The sequence below is a fragment of the Siniperca chuatsi genome, linkage group LG18 (genome assembly GCF_020085105.1).
Source record: "Siniperca chuatsi isolate FFG_IHB_CAS linkage group LG18, ASM2008510v1, whole genome shotgun sequence".
Lineage (NCBI taxonomy): Eukaryota > Metazoa > Chordata > Actinopteri > Centrarchiformes > Sinipercidae > Siniperca > Siniperca chuatsi.
Window position 1 is genome coordinate 22559996 of NC_058059.1, and position 18954 is coordinate 22578949.

General features: G+C 39.4%; 1 protein-coding gene across 2 annotated transcripts in view; it reads left to right on the top strand.

Annotated features, from left to right (window-relative positions):
- vldlr (very low density lipoprotein receptor) overlaps positions 1-15551 on the top strand; it is a 76343-nt gene extending 60792 nt beyond the window's left edge. Inside the window, exons 16-20 of one of the 2 annotated variants that reach the window (XM_044174016.1) lie at positions 281-430; positions 8164-8223; positions 12550-12627; positions 13342-13511; positions 14277-15551. In XM_044174016.1, coding sequence (XP_044029951.1) covers positions 281-430; positions 8164-8223; positions 12550-12627; positions 13342-13511; positions 14277-14309 — 491 coding nt within the window. In that variant the 3' untranslated portion in view covers positions 14310-15551. The remainder of the gene's footprint in view (positions 1-280; positions 431-8163; positions 8224-12549; positions 12628-13341; positions 13512-14276) is intronic. The other variant, XM_044174017.1, reaches the window with a different exon arrangement.
- The last annotated feature ends 3403 nt before the right edge of the window (positions 15552-18954 follow it).

Sequence of the window (18954 nt, forward strand, 5' to 3'; positions counted from 1 at the left end):
TGTGTGTGTAGTCAGTCAAACTGAGCAGAGGAGGTTGGTGAAGACGTTTCATGCTTTGACATGTGAGATATCAGCCCCTTCCAGCACTGGCTTAATCATATGTGATGAATGATTCCTGTACCACAACTTGATCGACTGATCAGCAGCTCTAGCTCCGAATTCGCATTGTAATAATTAAATTGATATAGTGTTAATATGAGAAACATTGCTTAATGTGGCTTTAATGTGCAGTTTTTCTATGTTTTTCAAAGTAATCAGAACCCTTGACTCTTGTGTGCAGGTACTAACTGGTGCACAGAGAAAGGTGAAAATGGAGGCTGTAGCTACATGTGTCTGCCTGCACCGCAAATCAACAAACACTCCCCGAAATACACCTGTGTGTGTCCAGAGGGACAGGAGCTGGCTGCTGATGGCTTACGCTGCAAACGTGGTGAGTCACAGCACCACAGTGGTGAAACTGATTTATTATTTTTATTTTTGGCATTTAACTCATTCATGTGTACGCCCGAACCTAGAGCACAAATGTGCAACATGCAAGCTACAATTTGCAACATGAGAGAATTTCTTCTCGGATTCATTCTAACACATTTCTATAATCTAAACCAATGCCATATTTCCAACCTGTGCATGAGCATGTGAGACCCCCATCATAGGACTCACAAATTTGATCTACAATTTGCTAGCAACAAGCATTTGTGAAATAGGACGCTGCCATCTGCGTTCAAGCATGGCTTGCCAATTGCTTTTGTGAAATAGGCCCTAGGGCTTGTAAAGATGTCACACACACATTTTTGTCTGTTTTTTAATAACTTGAAATCCTGCATGGGAACTGTAGGGCTGCACAATTAATCGTTTTAATATTGATTCATACTTGTATACAATCTCATGACGATTCTGCCGCATTAGTGTAGAGATCTGTTGCATCATACCAAGCACTCCTAATTTCTCTGTAAATTGCATCACCAAATGACGAGACTGAATTGCAACGCATGATTAAATGTGCAAAGACATGTTATCAGAGAGATGGCAAAGTAACACGGTGAAAGAAAACGTTTTACTGGAACAAATTATTCAGAATCAAGGAAACCCTGCCAGTGGTGGTGAGAGAAAGGAAATAAATTTATCCAGATTTGGCAAAAATTGCGTTTTCACAGGAAATACTTTTAAAGTATAAGTAACGTTTTATAAAAAATGGTTTCTTGAATTATCGTGAGAAAATTCTGATTAAGTCGATCGCAGTTTAAGAAGTTTACTCTTCTTGCACCAAAAAGTTTTGAAACACATGAAAAAGTTGTTATACTACTCAATATACATATGACTCTAAGTTCTTCTGTGGATTCTGTGTCAATTTGCTTATTTGGTGATTTTTAGCTAGAATATTAATAATCCATAGAAAATGATGGCCGAGTTTATAGAAGCAAAACTGGAAATATTGTGAGAAAAGGAAGAATGTGTTAAATTGAAACTTAAAGGAACCCTGAGGTAAACATTACCAATAAGCCAGCTGACTGATTTTAATTTGCCTCTTGATGCCTTCAGGCCAGTGTTGATGGCATCATGGGAAAACGATAGTAATTGTATGGCTGGGAGTGTACAAACCGCACTGGTGCACAAAATGGGGAGGGTTAAACCACTAAACGAATGGTAAACCTGTAGCTGCTCATTGTGCTAATGTGTTTTTCAGTTACTGTACACACAAAGGCAATCCTCTGCATTCCTCTCTACTTCATCTTCCCTTTACTGTGCTGTTTGTCTCAAATGTGCCTCTTAAAGAACTGATTAAATAGAAAAGGCTAAAGGGAGCTGGGCCACCATGAATCCCCCAAAACAGAGAATTGTAAGAGATGGAATTAATTCATTCTAATTCTAGACTGATTTTTGAATTGAAAATAAGAGTTTGGTCACTCCCTCCCTTTTTCCTCTGCTTTTCAGCTGCTTAAGCATGTTTCCTTGGTGTGAGTGTTCCCTCTGCGAGTCTTGTCTATCTGTATCCATGCCAGCCACAAACCCAGCCGTCTGTTTGTGTTAGTAGTCTGACAGCTGAACAGTAACTGAGTCAGTCGGCGTTGTGATCCAGTTTTTCAGTGTCTCTTTGGCAAGTCTCAACACCGTCCTCCTTCACATCTCAGCTGCAGCTCTGTCTCCTCCCTCTTCTGTTTGAAAGTATCTGTCGTTTCATCCTGACAGCTAAGTTGTGTAGGTTCCCAAGGTTGATCCTTCTTCCCGTCATTCTTCGGCTCTGTTCAGCACTGTGCTCTGGTTCATTTTTGACTGTTGCGTTTGATCCTGGTCTGGGCTACCTTCAGTTCTCTGGACTCATGAGTGGGATGTGACTGTGTTCGTGCCATGACAGCTGAATGTATGAGGCAGAACACCCATATGTGATTGTTGAACATATCATTCCAGAATCATGGGATTTAATCTGCTGCTATAACAGTCTGCACTATTCTGGGAAGGCTTACCACAAGATTTTTGAACCTGGCTGCAGGGATTAACACTCTGTAGCTGTCCTGGCTCACAGTTGGTGTTCCAGTTCCAAAGTGTTTGGTATGGAAGAACTTGACAGGACTGCACAGAGCCCTGACCTTAACCCCATCAAGCTGGAAAACCATTTCTTTATGGACTGGCTTTGTGTACAGTGGCATTGCCATGTTGAAATAGGAAAGGATCTTCCCCAACTGTTTGTCACAAAGTTGGAAGCACATTTTTGTCTAAAATATAATTACATGCTGTAGCATTACAGTTTCCTGTCATGGAAACTAAGGGGCCCAAACCATGAAAAAACAGCCCCAGACCAAAAATACAAAAAAGGTTGAGGATGATGTTCAAGGTGAGCACTGACTTTTACAGTAACCCTACTAGTCTGGCAGCAAAAGCAATTGTTTAAATTTTATCCTGATGAATTAGTTTACATTTTTGCCCGTCCAATCAATGTGTTTGTTTAATCCACTTGTGATTGTATGGGGCCATAGTCACTTGGTGATATTATGTAAATCTTTGTGTCTACTGCATAATTATGGTCAGATGTATTGCTTGTACATAATCTGAGATAGTCGGAGCATGTAGATATTGAACAAAAGAGACCTGAGAATGGACCCTTGGGGAACTCCACATGTTGCTCTTTAACTTACCAGGAACTCAAGTTCTCAGTTATATTCCTCCAATTTCTCTCCTTTTTCCTCTCATCTGTGTACATTCATGAAATTGAGTCAAACAACTTCAGGATAAGTGCAAATTATTTCTTAAGTTTTAACATTTTCAATTTGTGCTGACATTTCTTCCCCTCAATTTGTGCCACCTTGAGTGAATTTGCATCTGTTTGCATCCACTCATGTCTTAACATTGACTTTATATGAAGATGATTTCAGGTAAGATTCAATTGTTCCTGGTAAAATATTTTTTTAAAATATACTTAATACTAAATATTTTGCTTACTGTATGTAGTTAAGGGGAAAAACTTCAGTGCTCAGGCCATCTTGATCATATTGTCACTATTTTTAAAAAAAAAAAAAAAAAAGAGAGAGAGAGAGAAAAAAAAAGAAACCCAAACTGCAGCCCTGCCCTCCATCAGTCTTTCTTTGCTGTGAAAAGGTTGCTGGAAAACACTGTCCTCTCTCTGATCTACTCTACTCCAGTTGTTTTTGTCTTCAGCCATCCAGCTCCTTTCTGCACTCCTACAGATTAGCCTTTTCAAACTGAAGCAGCGTCGAATAGGAATCTGACAGCTGAATTCAGTGCACATACTGTCCTAATTGGACTCTGAAACTGTCGAACCGAGACACTAGTGTACACAAAGTACTGGAACATCTCCCTGACAACTCTCTGCACCACCATCCTCCTAGCCTCCTGAATGAAAGTCTGCCTAGTTAGCCTGTTCAGTTTTCTTTAGCACTTCTCTTCTTTACACCCCTGTTTCCAAGTGAGAACTTGGCGTCTGTTTCCAGCGCTTCTTGACAGTTTTTGCAGGCCTGTCCTCCTTTGTGATATTTTTATGCAGTACAACTGTGTTTATATGTATATTGTATATTGGTGAAATTAGTTGAATTTTTGGGTGTCTCTTTTAGTAAATGAATTCTGATGTATCTCATATGCAGAGCAAAGTTGTGCTGACATTACTTATTTTAAAGATCATTGAAATTAGTTACAACCTGGAGCTTATTTTTTTTTTTTTTTTTTACCGTTACAGGACTTTCTGGCATTCACAGTATCATCACTAACTTCACTATAAAAATTGACTTTTTTTTCTCACTTTTGGCTGTGCTGCTCTCAAATACATTTAACTAAATAAGCAGTCCAAAAAGTGATTAAAACACATCTTGTCATGCAGTAGCTGTAGTAGCCAAGATTTTACTGAATAAAACCAACCCACCTTGTTGGCCTGAATCATAAAATAGAGCTCCAGAGTTAGTTTGACCTGATTTATCCTAATCAAATTCTCACAAGAGGTGACATAATGTTGTCCTTCACAAAGTGATGCAAGCTTGTCTTTTACATGGCTCACAAGTAAAAACAAACAGTACACATAGAGTAAAAACACACTGGACAAAAATGTTGTTTTTTCCGGAATCAGATTTCCCAAATGCAACGTTATTATGACCTGTAGTCAGAATAGCCACAGTTAAGAGAATAAGACCCAGGTTGAATACTTGAATACTGGCATTTCAGTGACTATTTTCAGCATATTTGTTTACTTCCGCCTACAACAGGATTAAGATGTCAGTATGCTTGAAATGACCTTATTTGTACAACGTGTCATCTGACCACATCTGAATGCTAAAGTTCTTAGAGCTGTTCCAAACAGACACACTGGAAGGCGGAGTGAAAAGCCTGCCGTCATAGAGAGGGGCGAGGCACAATATTCTTTCAAATAGGGGTCACTTTTGAACTGTCTCTCCTTGAAGACATGTCATGGTGTTGAGCTTGGTTGTACATACAAAATGTGACAAGTAGAAAAAAGAGCTGTGGGCGTAGTTGTCTGTTTCGGGAAGTTACAGAAATTCTCGAACACAACCCGCAGGTGAAGACTGTTCGGTACTTCAAGCATACTGGCACCTTTAGTCTATAACTGCATGATTTCACCACGCCAGGCCTATTTGAATCATTGAAAAATTCATAGATACGGGATGCAATAAAGAGGTGTGGAACCAGAAGGATTTGATGAACACTGCACCACTAAAAATCTAACAGCTCTGTAGCAGCTTTTTACAGCCTGCCTGGTCTACAGAAATGTAATGGCCTTCATATAGTGAACTTCCCTGCAGCCTGACTCACTGCATCGTGGGCTGTTTGGGAATCTGGAGCTGCCCCCAGGCTCTTTACAGCCGCTGTGATGACTGAATGTACCACCCAGACTGTGTGTATGGAGTTTATTATTTTTTGCACAATTTTATGCGGCTTGTGAGTGTGTTTATTCTGTGTGTGTGTGTGTGTGCGTGCTTCATGCAGTTCCAGGGTGTGTTTCTTTGAATCCATGCAAACTTGTTTTTCTCTAAGCGTGTGTGTGTGTGTGTGTATCTGAGAGTGTGGGTGCTTCTGAGTTTTTGTGCATGCTCAGGTTGTCTTGTGTGTGTCTTTATCTTCGTGTGGGTTTGTGTTTGTACAACTGCGTTTACACGCCTGTCTGTGTTTCTTGTACTATTTAAAAGTGTGGGAGGAGTTAAAGAGAGATGCCTGTCACTCTGCTGAATGCTCCTCAGCCTTCCTCCTAGTTGGGCTGTAGCCAAAGGCCTCGTTGCTCTTTACTAAACCTCCAGCTAACATTTATTCCATTTTACAGCCGTTGCAGCTAAAGTGAATAGGAACTGTAGAGCATTGTGTGGTTGCAGCTTTGACCGGCTCTAATCTTGTTAGTGAAAGAAAGTAATAAGCAATGCTCTTCACTTTATGGTTGAACCTGAAACTACCACTGTGGGATTCATATAACAGTGTTTAGAGGCAACTGGGGAGTGTTTTCCTTCAGGCTGAAATAGATGTTTCAGGGATTTTCTGACTCTGTTGAGACTGCGCTTACTTCCACAGTTTGTTTCCTAAGATATTCGTCATCATTAGTCCGACCTGTCTATAAAACAGTCACTTTTAGATTGAAGGTTTTACTGTTAGGGTTGGGCTTTTCAATATTTTTTTAAGCTCAATTCTGAATCAGATTTGATAATCAAATACAAATCCTTTCCAATCCCTTATTGAATTCATTTAGATTTACCCTTTAACAGTCTTGAACCCTGTGAAGTTTCTATTGTAAACAGCTTTGTTTAGTGTTTCTCACCAAAAAGCCTGCCATTATAACCTCCTCCTGGCTGTGTCTCGCTGCCTCCCCGATATCTTTCTCCAAGAATTCAGTGCCTTTTGAGTGTCTTCGTAGTCTCAATGTGGTGAATTCTGATAAGAGCGCGCACTTTTGGACAGTCTCTCCTCACAGGCATTTATGGTGTTGCACTGGGTTGTACACATGAAGTGACAAGAAGTAGGTTGTGTGAAGAATGAAAAAAGAACTTCAAAGTCTGCCTACATTCTCACCGCCGCACACCTGGCCAATCGATGTGCAGTGGGCGTTATTGACAGATTGTCTGTCTGCTTTGGACAACCCGATAATCTGCTGTTTTTATAAAGGCAGTTTCAGGCGCTGCAAGACAATAACAAGCACTTCGAGCACAATAGAATAAATGTAGAATTTTTAATTGACATTTGGGAATTTTATCAGGTCGTCATTCATCAAATTGATAGTAGTTGTCTTAATCTAGGGCTGCAACAAAATTGTTGATTCTTTTTTCCATTAGTTGACTATAAAATATTGAAATCACCATTTTTCCAGAGCCCCAGATGACATCTTCAAATTGCTAATTTTCTCAAACAGCCCCAAGCCCCAAAGTATTCAATTCAGAGTGACATAAAAAGCCAACAAATCTTTACATTTTAGTAGAATGGAGACTCTCAAAGTGTGTTTACAGATCTTGGGGAGTACTACTGCATATGTGGGGGTTAAAAAAGTTGTATGAAGCCTTTTGTCTCCAGGGAGAGCTGTGTGAAGTCTGATAAATGTCCTCAAGTGATGTCACTTGAGTTGGCATCAGTTGGGGCTGAAGACCACAAGTTTGAAAATGGAAAGAAATCTGGGAGTGTGGAGTTAGAAAGAAGCAGACCTCTGTAGCCCACTCCTCATCTCTGCTTGAGGCTACATTAGCTGCTACTAGCATAACACACCAAATCTCTAATGAAAGCACCAGGTTTTGACAAAGAAGAATTTGTGGAATGGAAAAAAGACTCTCTGGTTTTGCTGCATTGATTTTGATCCTTTTTTAAAAACTGAGTCCCACAATGTTATAGCAGTGCAATGCTATATCTGTGGAGTACTCTTTTAATGTTGTGTGAATGCATCGTGGGCTGTTTTGGGAATCTGGAGCTGCCCCCAGTTAGACATTAAGACAAATGATTAATTGATTGTCAATCAACTAATAAATGAATCGGTCAGTACAAGTATAGTCTGCTGTTAAAGGCTTTGGAAACTGCTTTAGTCTGAGTTTGACTGTGCTTAATGTTTTGTTTGGCAGTAAGCATGATATGCATTCATTTCCAACTCCTACACAGCAGACCTAACAACAGCCCTGTGATTTTACAGTAAACACAGCAACACTCTGCTGCCTCTGCTAATCAAGGCTGTATTGATCAGCCTGTAAGGATTTTATTGTTGCTGCAGCTGTCTGTCCTGGTTGTACAGATGGTGATAGGGATGTACTGATCGATGCTTTTTACTGTGCATACATAGCTTTAAACCCGTTACATTGCTTCTGAATGTCGTCCCCTCACTTTCCCAGCTTTTGTGTGCATCTCGCTTAAATGTTAACTGTCGCATCAAAGCAGGAAAACTGTGAATTGTCTCTATGTAAAGATGTAATGCTGCTGCTATACATTTGTAGATGGTGTCATGACTGTTTGTCTTGTATCTTAGCTTAGTGATGGCTTGGTTTCTTTCTTGCTGAAGAAAAGTGGATCCCGGTTTCATCTATTGAGTGTTTATTTACTAGTTTAGTCTCCTGAGATGTGGTCTATTTTCAAAGAAGGCCTACTTACATGTGTGCAGTTTAAAAATAGGACAACTTCTGTGGCCTGATGTTTTTGTTTTTCAGTTTCTGATGTTAAAAGCATGACTCTAAGCTCTCTCTGTGACAGACCCTTCTACCAACGATCCCTCAAAGGATGATGGGAAAGCTCTAATACAGCCACCCCAAGGTAAAACCACCAGCTGCTGCCTGCTTTGCTGCCTGTCTCTGGGATGGTGACTCGCTTTAAAGCATGTTGGGCTTTGTTGAATGAAACAGTGACTGTTCTCCTCCCTTACCATGGATTAAGGAGGTGTTCTTCAATTTTAATTAATTGGGAACATCTGTCTCTTAATTGTTTTTGGCTGCATGTAATCTTGAATCAGGCTTAATCTACTGCCAAAATTAAATCGTAAAATCCCTTATTGTGTCCACTGTGCCATATGGACATTTCTAACATCCTGGGCTGAATGTCTTTTTCCTGTCTAGCTGTATCTGTAATGATGGCTTCGGCCTGTGCTTTGGTGTCTGTTGTTGGGTTATAACTCTCATTCAGATGTTTCAGGCCTTGGTGCATTTTATATTTGACTAATTTGGCCAGTGAAGTTAAGGGTAAATTTGGGGCGGGGAGAAAAGCTGCACACTCAACTTAATCCTGAAGTCTTTTTATTCATAAATCAGTGTTTCAGCACATAATGTCTTTTTCAGCATCGATTCTAACTTTGGTTCAACCTTTGAAAACCCTTGGCTGTTGATACTCATGTGCTGTTTTGATTTCCAGTAAAAGAGTGTTGTCTAGATTTTACTCGTTTGCTCAGGCTACTTTTTTGTTGTGCTTTTTGAGTTGTATTTTTCTTGAACTCACTGCACAAATGTGTTACTTTCCACATGTTTCTCATTGGATTTAATCATAATTCATGTTTTAATATATTCACAGATAAAATGAACATAGGCTTTAAAGATCAGAGTATAGCTCTGAAGAATTTCTCTCCACAGAGAGTTCCAGTTCATTTCGAGTCTCCATTGCTTTTTTTCACACCTGAATGATTGAAAATCCAGAATCTAATCAGAGTCTGCTACAAGTTTTCTTATTCATGATTGATTTTTGTTCCTGGTATTTGGTTTAGTTTTAACCTATGTAAGTGCTTAGTGTCTGATTTCTGGCTTGACTTCAGCTGTATGTGGATTTGGCCACATTGTTCAGTCCTGTAAACATTTCTGACTCTCAAGGTTTCAAATGTGATTGGTAAACTTGTGCTAGAATTAAGTGTTTGCTCACTAACTTTGTCCTAATCCTCTGAAAAATGCAGCTGGTGAATGCGTTTCACATAGAAACAGGGATCTTAATCAGCAACACAAGGAGCACAGACAACCTTTGCTGATGAGTTCCTGTTTGTTTCTAATTACAGCACTTGTTCTCATGACTTTTATTCAGTTAGATTGACCCATGATTTTGTGTTTAAGCTGTAACATTGGTAACAGCTGTCCGCTCACTTTCCCCTGCTGCAGTTCTTTGGTCTGATCTGCTCTTTAGTTCCTGTAGAATTAGCTGGTGAGGAAGATTAAATGGATGTTAAACCACAGTTAAGCACTAAACTCAGCACAAGCAGATGTTTGTCTGCAAGCACAGCTCAGGAGCAACACCTAGTGGCAGAAACCAGGAAGTGTCCCAAAACAACCAAAACCATGCACAATCAGTGCATGTTCCACTTACGGTTATAGTTAAATCAAAGTGTGATTGTTGTATTACTGCGCACACAGAGATTGCGGGAACACAGGAACTCAAATCCTTCAGACATCATCGGGAAACAGAGTTGTGCGAGAAGAAAAGCAGACATCAGCAAGTCTCACTCATTTTCTTTTGCATCACTTTCTAACTCTCGGCTTTCTGGGAACACAAAGAAATTATGCCAACACCAGGGGTCAAAAAAGATGTTTTCTTTTAGATTGAGTCTATTTTTTTCTTCATCCATGGAAACTCAAAATACAGCCCTGGATTAGTAGTGTCTGCAACGTACCATATGAAAAGGTGCTAAAGTATGTTAAAACTTAAAGGTGGTGGTATTCTATATTTTTATCGTCAACACATCTCATGTGAAAAGACCAAAACCAGCAATGAACTGATCAAACTATGATCTAAGTATTGCAGCCAAAGCATTATAAATCTTATTCCTGCCATAGAGCTCCATTGTTGTCCAAAAACTATTAAACACATCAGTAGCAACACTGTTGCTATGTTTGTTCATTACCATGAACACACATGCATTGTAGAAAATACTCACTAGAGAACCAAATGTGTATTATTCCTCTGCTGAAAATAGTCCCTAAACAAATGCACTATTTCCCCCTGTTTAAAAACTACAGTGTCCAGCTGTTTTAGGAAATGACGGAGTCTTTATAAAAAAAAAAAACTTTTTGAGCTGTTTTTTTGAAAGATTTGTTTTCAGTAGGAACCAGTGGCATTAGAGCCACAGACAGTCCGTTTCTTAATACTTTCTGACTTTACCCTAACACATTTATGGTTTTGGGCTGTGTTCAAAATCGCACACTACCGTACTGCCGACTGCATACTCAATCACTATGTGCTGCCTACGAAATGAATGATTAGTTATTCCATTACCAGGAGACTGTTCACACTGAAGTATACTCAAGCAAGACAGTGTGACTGCATCACATGAAACGCCATTGCACAGTCTGAATAGACGCAATGCATTTTGGGGCGATTTGAGTATTGTTCAGTAAGATCACGGCGCGTACTCGTAGTTCTTGCTAATCTAGTATATAGCTTGGCATTTCTCGTGTACACAATCCACATACTAGGCAGTTGGAACGCACTACATACTCAATTTGACATCATACTTTGTATGAATAGTACATTAGTATGCAATTCTGAACACAGCCTTTGTTTTTCTTACTGTATCAAATCCCATGAAAAGACCGAGTAACACGAGCCTTATTTTTTTTAAATGCGTGACAAGGTGTCAAATCAAGTCCAGATACAAATAATTAAAGAGAAGAAATGCATTTTAAATTTTGTAGTATTTAAAATGTATGTAACTGGGCAGATGACTAAATTATTGTGGAAGTAGAATTTATGGTGTACTTTAGTTTTTAATAAAATTTTATTGTTGACGTTGTTGGCATTTGGCCAGTGAGCTGCTCTGTGTCTTATTCATTTTGTGGCTGAGAGGCATGTTGATGACATCACCAAGTCATTTGGCAGCAGAGCAGATTGGTTGGCAGGAAGAACACGAGTTAACAAACCCTGTTTTTTTTCCTCTTTGTCCTGAAGTCTCCGTTGCTGCTTTCAGCTGAGCTGTTTGCCAGTCATGTCACTCACTCGTCGCTGACACCAAAACACTCGGGCCTGAGACTGGATAATGTTGACCCAGGGGAAAAAATAAAACAATTCTTTACTATTCCTTCTCTGTTGTAGTGCTGTAACAAAGTTTAACATTTATCTTTAGAAAGTTTGGAGACATACTGCCAAATCCACAACTTCAATATCATGGCATGATGTGAAAATAACAGTTCAGATTTACAGCAGCTGAAGTTTGATAGAATTTTTGCTGGCTGATAATTTTGGACTAAATGTGCGGATAGCTTTTGTAATTGAGTGTCACCATTTTCATAGCAATCATTTGGAGATTTCCTCTTCAAATGAAACAATTCAGTGTCTGTACTCAGAATCTTAACTTTATTTTCGCATTAAGCGCTCTTTAATGAGTTTTAGTAAAACATTTCTTTGACATTGTTACAGTGCAAATGCACAAGGACACAACATGAAAGTCAGTACAGCAGATTTGGACTGTTACGTTTTCTTTGTTTTTTTTTCTTAAACATAAATGTTTGTCCTCCATTTAAGCTTGTGTGGAACAGACTTGTTCTCTTCACTGGCAGCGTTTGGAAAGTGGCAAGTCTTCTTCCATTGGGGTGATTGCAAAAGTTGCCAATGTCAAGAACAAGTGGTGAAGTAGGGCGCTGTCAGCAACTGTTTCTCATTGTCCGCACTTGCAAGAGGATGAGTCATGTTCACCCCATCACTTCACATAGAAATTTGTTTGTAGCAGATTAACTTTTTTTATTTGGTGATTGTTATCTATTAAATTTTAACAACCGTTCATGGTGAGTCCAACAACCGGGCATTTAAACGTCAGCTTGACTTGTGATAGCTTCCGATCATTGTGGCGCTGTTTTCCCCCCCGTATCTCTCAATAGACGCGGCTCTTCGCTCTAGATCAGCGCTTTAGTAGTAATGCTCAAGCACACACACATTAGTTATCTTCTTGACCCGCCCGACCCAACTCCACTCCATCCCAGGTCTCCATGCCGCTCAGTCCATTAAAAGTGTATCAGTAGAATGTCAGTCTCAACTTCCGACTTAACCTTCTTCCTTTTCAACATGTTGAAATAAGTATGCATTCTCAAACTGAACAAGGAGATGTCTTGAACAGGACATCGGTTATTTGCTGTTGGCAGTGTGTTGGGTTTAAAGTGTTGTTGTTTTGTCTTTCAGAAGCCAACGTGAGCACATCGATCCAGGTGGACTCCACAGCCAGAGGGTCTGCTGCTGCCTGGGCCATACTGCCTGTCTGTGAGTCGAAATCACACACGCACACACACACTCCTAATACACATAAGAAGTCTGGATGTATAGGCCATGGCTTGATGACCTGGAATTAGTAATATGTCTTAAAGTAATCACATTTATTACTAATTTGTGCACGCAATGTACTTAAGTTCACTTAAATCAGTAATTTGTGCACTGTTGAGTAGGAATTCTTGCTAAAATCTTTCATTTCACCGGACAAATATCTTTAGGAACCTGGGGTTTTTAGCAATTGTGTGTCTGTGTTCACTTCACATGACTATCATACAAACACAGCTACCACGTAAATGTTGTAGTTAAATGATAACGTCCAAGCTTGAAATGCAGTTATGATAATGTAACTGGATCCACGTTTTAGTTGCAGCTGTTCCATCTAGTTATTTTTTCGTGCTAAAATAGCAGCTTACAGTCCAGCTGTGTGACAAAAGTGTGAACGAAGTAAGAGTGCAAAATCTAAATGAAAACAGGTGGTCAAAATTACAAATGACTAAACTGAAAGAACAAATTTGATTTGAGGAAATTATTTATAATTTTAGGGCACAAATTATGAATTTTAGGGTTAGATTTCCCCACAAGATATTTACTGAGCTACATACAAACACACCTGTCTTATTACACATGTAGGAACTACAGTAATGCCCTGACCCATTACTGAATTATTAATTATCTGACTGTTGTCCATTTGTGCCTCTGCATTAGTGCTGCTGGCGATGGCGGCAGCGGGCGGCTACCTGATGTGGAGAAACTGGCAGCTGAAGAACCAGAAGAGCATGAACTTTGACAACCCTGTCTACCTGAAGACCACAGAAGAAGACCTCAACATCGACATCACCCGGCACAGCGCCAACGTCGGACACACCTACCCGGCGGTGAGTAAACAATGAACCGCTGAACATGGGGCATCATGGGTAGGAAGGGTCGGCAAACAATCTCAGAGGCTGGATGTACTGATCCCAAAACATACTCATCTCCCAATCCATTCATATCAGTAGAGAATATGTGAAATGGAATCCACAAAATGCTACATGCAGCACCTTTTAGAGCCCTAAAATCATGATAAGCTCTCTTAAATAATAAAAGGAACTTTTGTTGTTTTGCTGACAACAATAAAAAAAAAAAATCTCTATAGTTTTTGAGCAGCCATGCAGCTTATATAATTTCATCTTGACATAGGATGGAAACTGCATGTTGATGACCTCAACTCTCACCCTGACCTTGTGGCACTTTAGTAATCTTTAGTGCATTGTTGGCTGTCCACAGAGCACATCTCTTTAAATACAGATTAAACAGATGACCCTAAGCCCGGCCAGAGCCACAAGATGGACAGAGATTTCTGCTGCAGCTGTGAGGGTGACAGCAGAGGTTTGTTTGTTCAGACGGGGAAAAGGCAAAATAGTTTCAGCATGCCACTCACCCGAAATTAACAAACTGTTTACGTTTCCCTTTTTTGCAACTGAACAAACGAGATGCAACGTGTTAAGGAGTTGGTAGCTGTGTTTTCACTTTGTACAGAACCAGGCTAGCTGTTCACCTGCTTCCAGTCTTAACTCAACTGTAGGACAGAACAAACAAAACATTTAATTAATTCAATCCAATTCTTTCTCTCTCCTCCCCCTCCCCCTCTCTGTCTCCAGATTTCGATAGTGAGCACAGATGACGATTTATAATGATCGTCTTGGTTTGTTTTTTTACGGCAACCCATAGAGTTGCATGGCGCCTCCTCGTTCCCATGCCGACGGTTGTCCGTAGCAGCAGCAGCCCTTACAGTACGACCACATGCCTTCTGAAGTGCATTATGTCATTATCTGTGGAGAGGATGACCAGAAGAAATGTTATTTATTATGTGAATACTACAATGAAATATGTGTCATAACTGTTTTCACTCCAAAGTGAAGTGTTAAGGATTTTTTAATTTATTATTATTTTTTTTTTTCCTTTTGGTCCTTGTCATTATTTTCGGGCCACAGCTTCCTGTCTTTTCTTGCCCCGCCCTCTTAAAGGAGGCCAATGCCATCTTTTCACAACAGACGAGAGAAACGCAGTGAATTTCCACAATTTGATCGCCCTTTTACGCTTGGTGTTCAAACTGAACCGGAAACCTGACAAGGGCACTCTCCGTCTCGCGCCAATCGACTTTGCTGGACAGGATTTAAAACTGGATCTGAGCTGTCGGTACCCGATGTGACACGTGTTAAAGACAGCGTGAGACTCCTTTTTGACAGTCTTCAGAGTGGAGAGGGGTCAAGGGTCATTTAAGAGTGAGGCATTCATGGGAAAACTTGATCTGATCCAACCTCCTCTGATCCAACAGGCTCAGATGTGTGAATATTTATGTACCATCATGCTTTGGGCAGTATAAATCTAAGATGTAAGTTTTCTTTTCTTTTTTCATTTTTGTTTTATTTGCAACGGTACCTCCTGGAGCGCATTCTTACAAGCTGTTTTTTCAGTCGGTGGTTATTATTATTATTATTATATTATTATTATTATTATTATTATAGAAGCTGTGTAAGGATCACCATAGTTACAGCATTTGTTTAAACAATTGTATATATTTACCCATCATCCCTCAGACATGACCGATCAGGACTCTCTTCAATGCACTTTGACAAATGTTCCTTGTGTAAATAAGATTGTATACATTTGACTTGAAATCAATTTTTTGCTATGGTTGGATATCATACCAGGGTTAGAGTTCAGATGTATTTAAGAAGAAAGAAAAAGCTGAAAAAAGTTTTAAAAAAACACAACTGAATTTGGTAAAACTATTTTGTATGTTTGTGTGCTGTTGCTGTGAACTTTTTCTAGCCTTGTACAGTGAGGGGGGACACTATTAAAACTTAAAAGCTCTGTATCTGTGAAGAAACTGATTTGCAAATCACTTGAGAATTAAAACCTAATCCACAACATTGTTCAAAACATGCCGTCCTTTCTTTTCTATCATGCATGCATGTGTGTATGTGAAGATACACTATATGGCCAAAAGGTATGGACAGGGGTGTCCACATACTAGCATAGTTTTAGTCTGGGGTTGTTCATGGTTTGGGCTGTTTAGTTCCAATGAAGGGAAATATTAATGCTGCAGGATACAGTGATATTTTGGATAATAGTGTGCTTTCAATTTAATAAATAATAATAAAACTTTATTTATAGAGCACTTATCAAAACAAAGTACAAAGTGCTTCACAGAGAGAAATAAAATGTCAGTGAATGATAAAATACATACATATACACATACAACAAAACAATAAAATAAAAAGACAGCTCAGGTAAAATCAGGATATGCTTTCCGATTAAAAATGCGTCTTGAGAAGAGACTTAAAAGAAGACACGGACTCAGACAACCTATTTTCTTTGGGCAATTGATCCAGAGCCTCGGGCCCCTGATGCAAAGTGCTTAGTTTTTATCCTGGACTCAGGAACCGACAGGAGACCCCTGCCTGAAGATCTCAAACTACGTGAAGGGATTAAAAGGTCTAAAATATAGTCTGGAGCCAGGCCATGAAGAACCTTAAAAGTAATCAACAAGATCTTAAAATCAATCCTAAAACCAACAGGGAGCCAATGTAACGAGGCTAAAACAGGTGTGATGTGGTCGTACTTCTTGGTCCTGGTTAAAAGCCTAGCAGCTGAGTTCTGTACAGTCTGCAGTCATGTCAAAGTTTTTTGATTAGGACAAGTGAACAGGCTGTTACAATAATCAAGGTGTGAGGAGATAAAAGCATGTACAATTTCTGCATCATTAAAATTTAAAATAGATTGGATTTTTGCAATATTTGAGGTGACTAAAAACATGATTGGACAAGCTTAGTGATATGTTGCTCAAAACATAAATTGCTATCAAACAGGACACCAAGATTTCAACAGGCTTGATATGTTGTGACAGGTTACCAGTCGATGGCAGTATTTGAAATCCTTGTTATTGTGCCCCAACACATCACTAAACAGTTTTGTTTGAGTTGAGCTGAAGAAAATTTATCGACATCTAATTTTTTATGTCAGACAGGCAGTCCTGCAGAGAACTCAGCATACTAAGGTCAGTGGGTTTGACAGGGATGTACAATTGTGTGTCATCCGCATAACAATTAAATGAAATCCCATGTCTGCGGATGACATCACCCAAGGGAAACATGTATAAGAACAGTATTGGTCCCAGAATTGAACCTTGATTCACACCGTACTTGATATGGGAAAAGGATGACATGAAGTTATTAATGCTGACACAGAATTTCCTATTGGACAGATGAGAACCAGTCTAGTGCAGTGTCAGATATGCCCACCCAGTGCCTCAGTCTATTTTAAAGAATGCCATGATCACTTGTGTCAAAGGCAGCACTTAAGTCCAGCAGCACAAGAATTGAGCACATGCCTGCGTCTGCATTCATTAAAAGGTCATTAGTGACTTTGAGAAGGGCTGTCTCAGTGCTGTGGTGTTGACAAAAGCCAGATTGGAACTTTTCAAAGGTATTATTGTTTTTCCACAGCAGCAAGAAGCTGCTTAGAAACTCTTTTCAAGAACCTTGGAAGTAAAAGGCAATTTGGAGATTGGATGATAGTTATCAAGGAGGGTAGGATTAAGCCCAGGTTTTTTTTTTTTTTGTTTTTTTTTTTAGGACTGGCTGAACATGAGCAGTTTTAAAGTAGTTTGGGATGCAGCCAGTAGACAGCGAGCTGTTAAAAATAATTAGCAAATGTGGCGCAATACAACCCATAACTTCCAATAAAAACTTAGTTAGGAGTTTGTCCAGAGGGCTGGAGGATACTCTCATAAGAGAGATGATGTCTGCGAGTTCAGGCAGAGTAACAGCAGAAAATTTGCTCAAAGAATCCCTGAGCGGGTGATCCACATCTAAAAAGGCAGGATTGGGGGTAATACCAGATCTTATTAACTCCACCTTTCCAGCAAAGTGCAAAAGAAACTTTGCTCTTCAACATGACAAAGCCCCTATTGGTGGAAGAAGAACTCAGATCCTTTACTCAAGTAAAAGTACCAGTATAACAATCTAAAAGTACTCCATTACAAGTAAGAGTCCTACATTCAGAATCCTACTGAAGTAAAAGTACAGAAGTATTATCAGCAAAATGCACTTAAAGTATCAAAAGTTAAAATACGTTTTCTACAAGAAAGAGCCCTTGTGGCTGAATTATTTTATTATACCTTGCATGATTAGATTATTAATACTGATGCATCAATGTCTAAGTAATATTTTACTGTTGCAGCTGGTCAACGTGGAGCTAGTCTGATCTACTTTATATATAGTTTGGTACTTTCTTGCAGTGGTTCCCAACCTAGGGGCTGCGCCCGTCCAAAGGGTCACAGTATAAATCTGAGGGGTCATAAGATTATAAATGGGAGAGGAAACAAGAAAAACAAAGTTCAGCTACACATCTGTTTTCATTTTTTTTAACTTTTTGTAAACTTTTGGATAGTTTGAACAGTTATAGAAATGAAACTGAGAAGTTTAGAGGGGGTCTCCTTGGTGGAACTGCTAAGAACTCATAGAAATCTTTTCTGTCAGGGGTCACAAGCAAAACCGGTTTGAGAACCACTTGTTTTTAATATTTAAAAATGTGTTGTATAAGATTATCATTTGTTTGGTATTTAAAATCTTAATCTGAAAAGTACCCAGCACGACAACTGTCAGATAAATGTAGTGGAGTAAAAAGTACAATATTTTACTCTAAAATGTAGTGGAGTAGAAGTATAAAGTGACATAAAAGGGAAATACTTAAGTAAAGTACAAGTACCTCAAAACTGTACTTGACAGTACTTAAATTTGCTTAGTTACTTTCCACCACTGAATACCACCATGCACAAAGTCAGGTCCATAAAGAAATGTTTTTTGGTTTGGTGTGGAAGAACTTGACTGGTCTGTACAGAGCCCTGACCTCGACCCCATCCAACACCTTGATGAACTGGGACACAGACTGTGAGCCAGGCCTTATCACCCAACATCAGTGTTGGACCTCACTAATGCTCTTGTGTGGAGGCTGCAAATGATTAAGGTTTATGGTTTTGGAATGAGATGTTCAGTGTTGGCCATACAGTGTCACTTGTTTTGCTGCTTTAAATCCTCAGTGTGCTGACATTTTGGTTAGTGTTGCTTCTTCAGGCGAATCTGGTGACTCAACTTGACTAAAAAAATACAATAAAAGACAAAGAACTTGCAACTCGACTTTCACTCCAGTGATTTAACTTGGACTTTAGCCTTTTGACTTGGAATGACTTGATATCCTTTCCAAGCCCAGAGACTAAAAATTATGTTATAAAGAAGTGTGATTGATTTAGGAACATTTTGTCAAACTATTGCT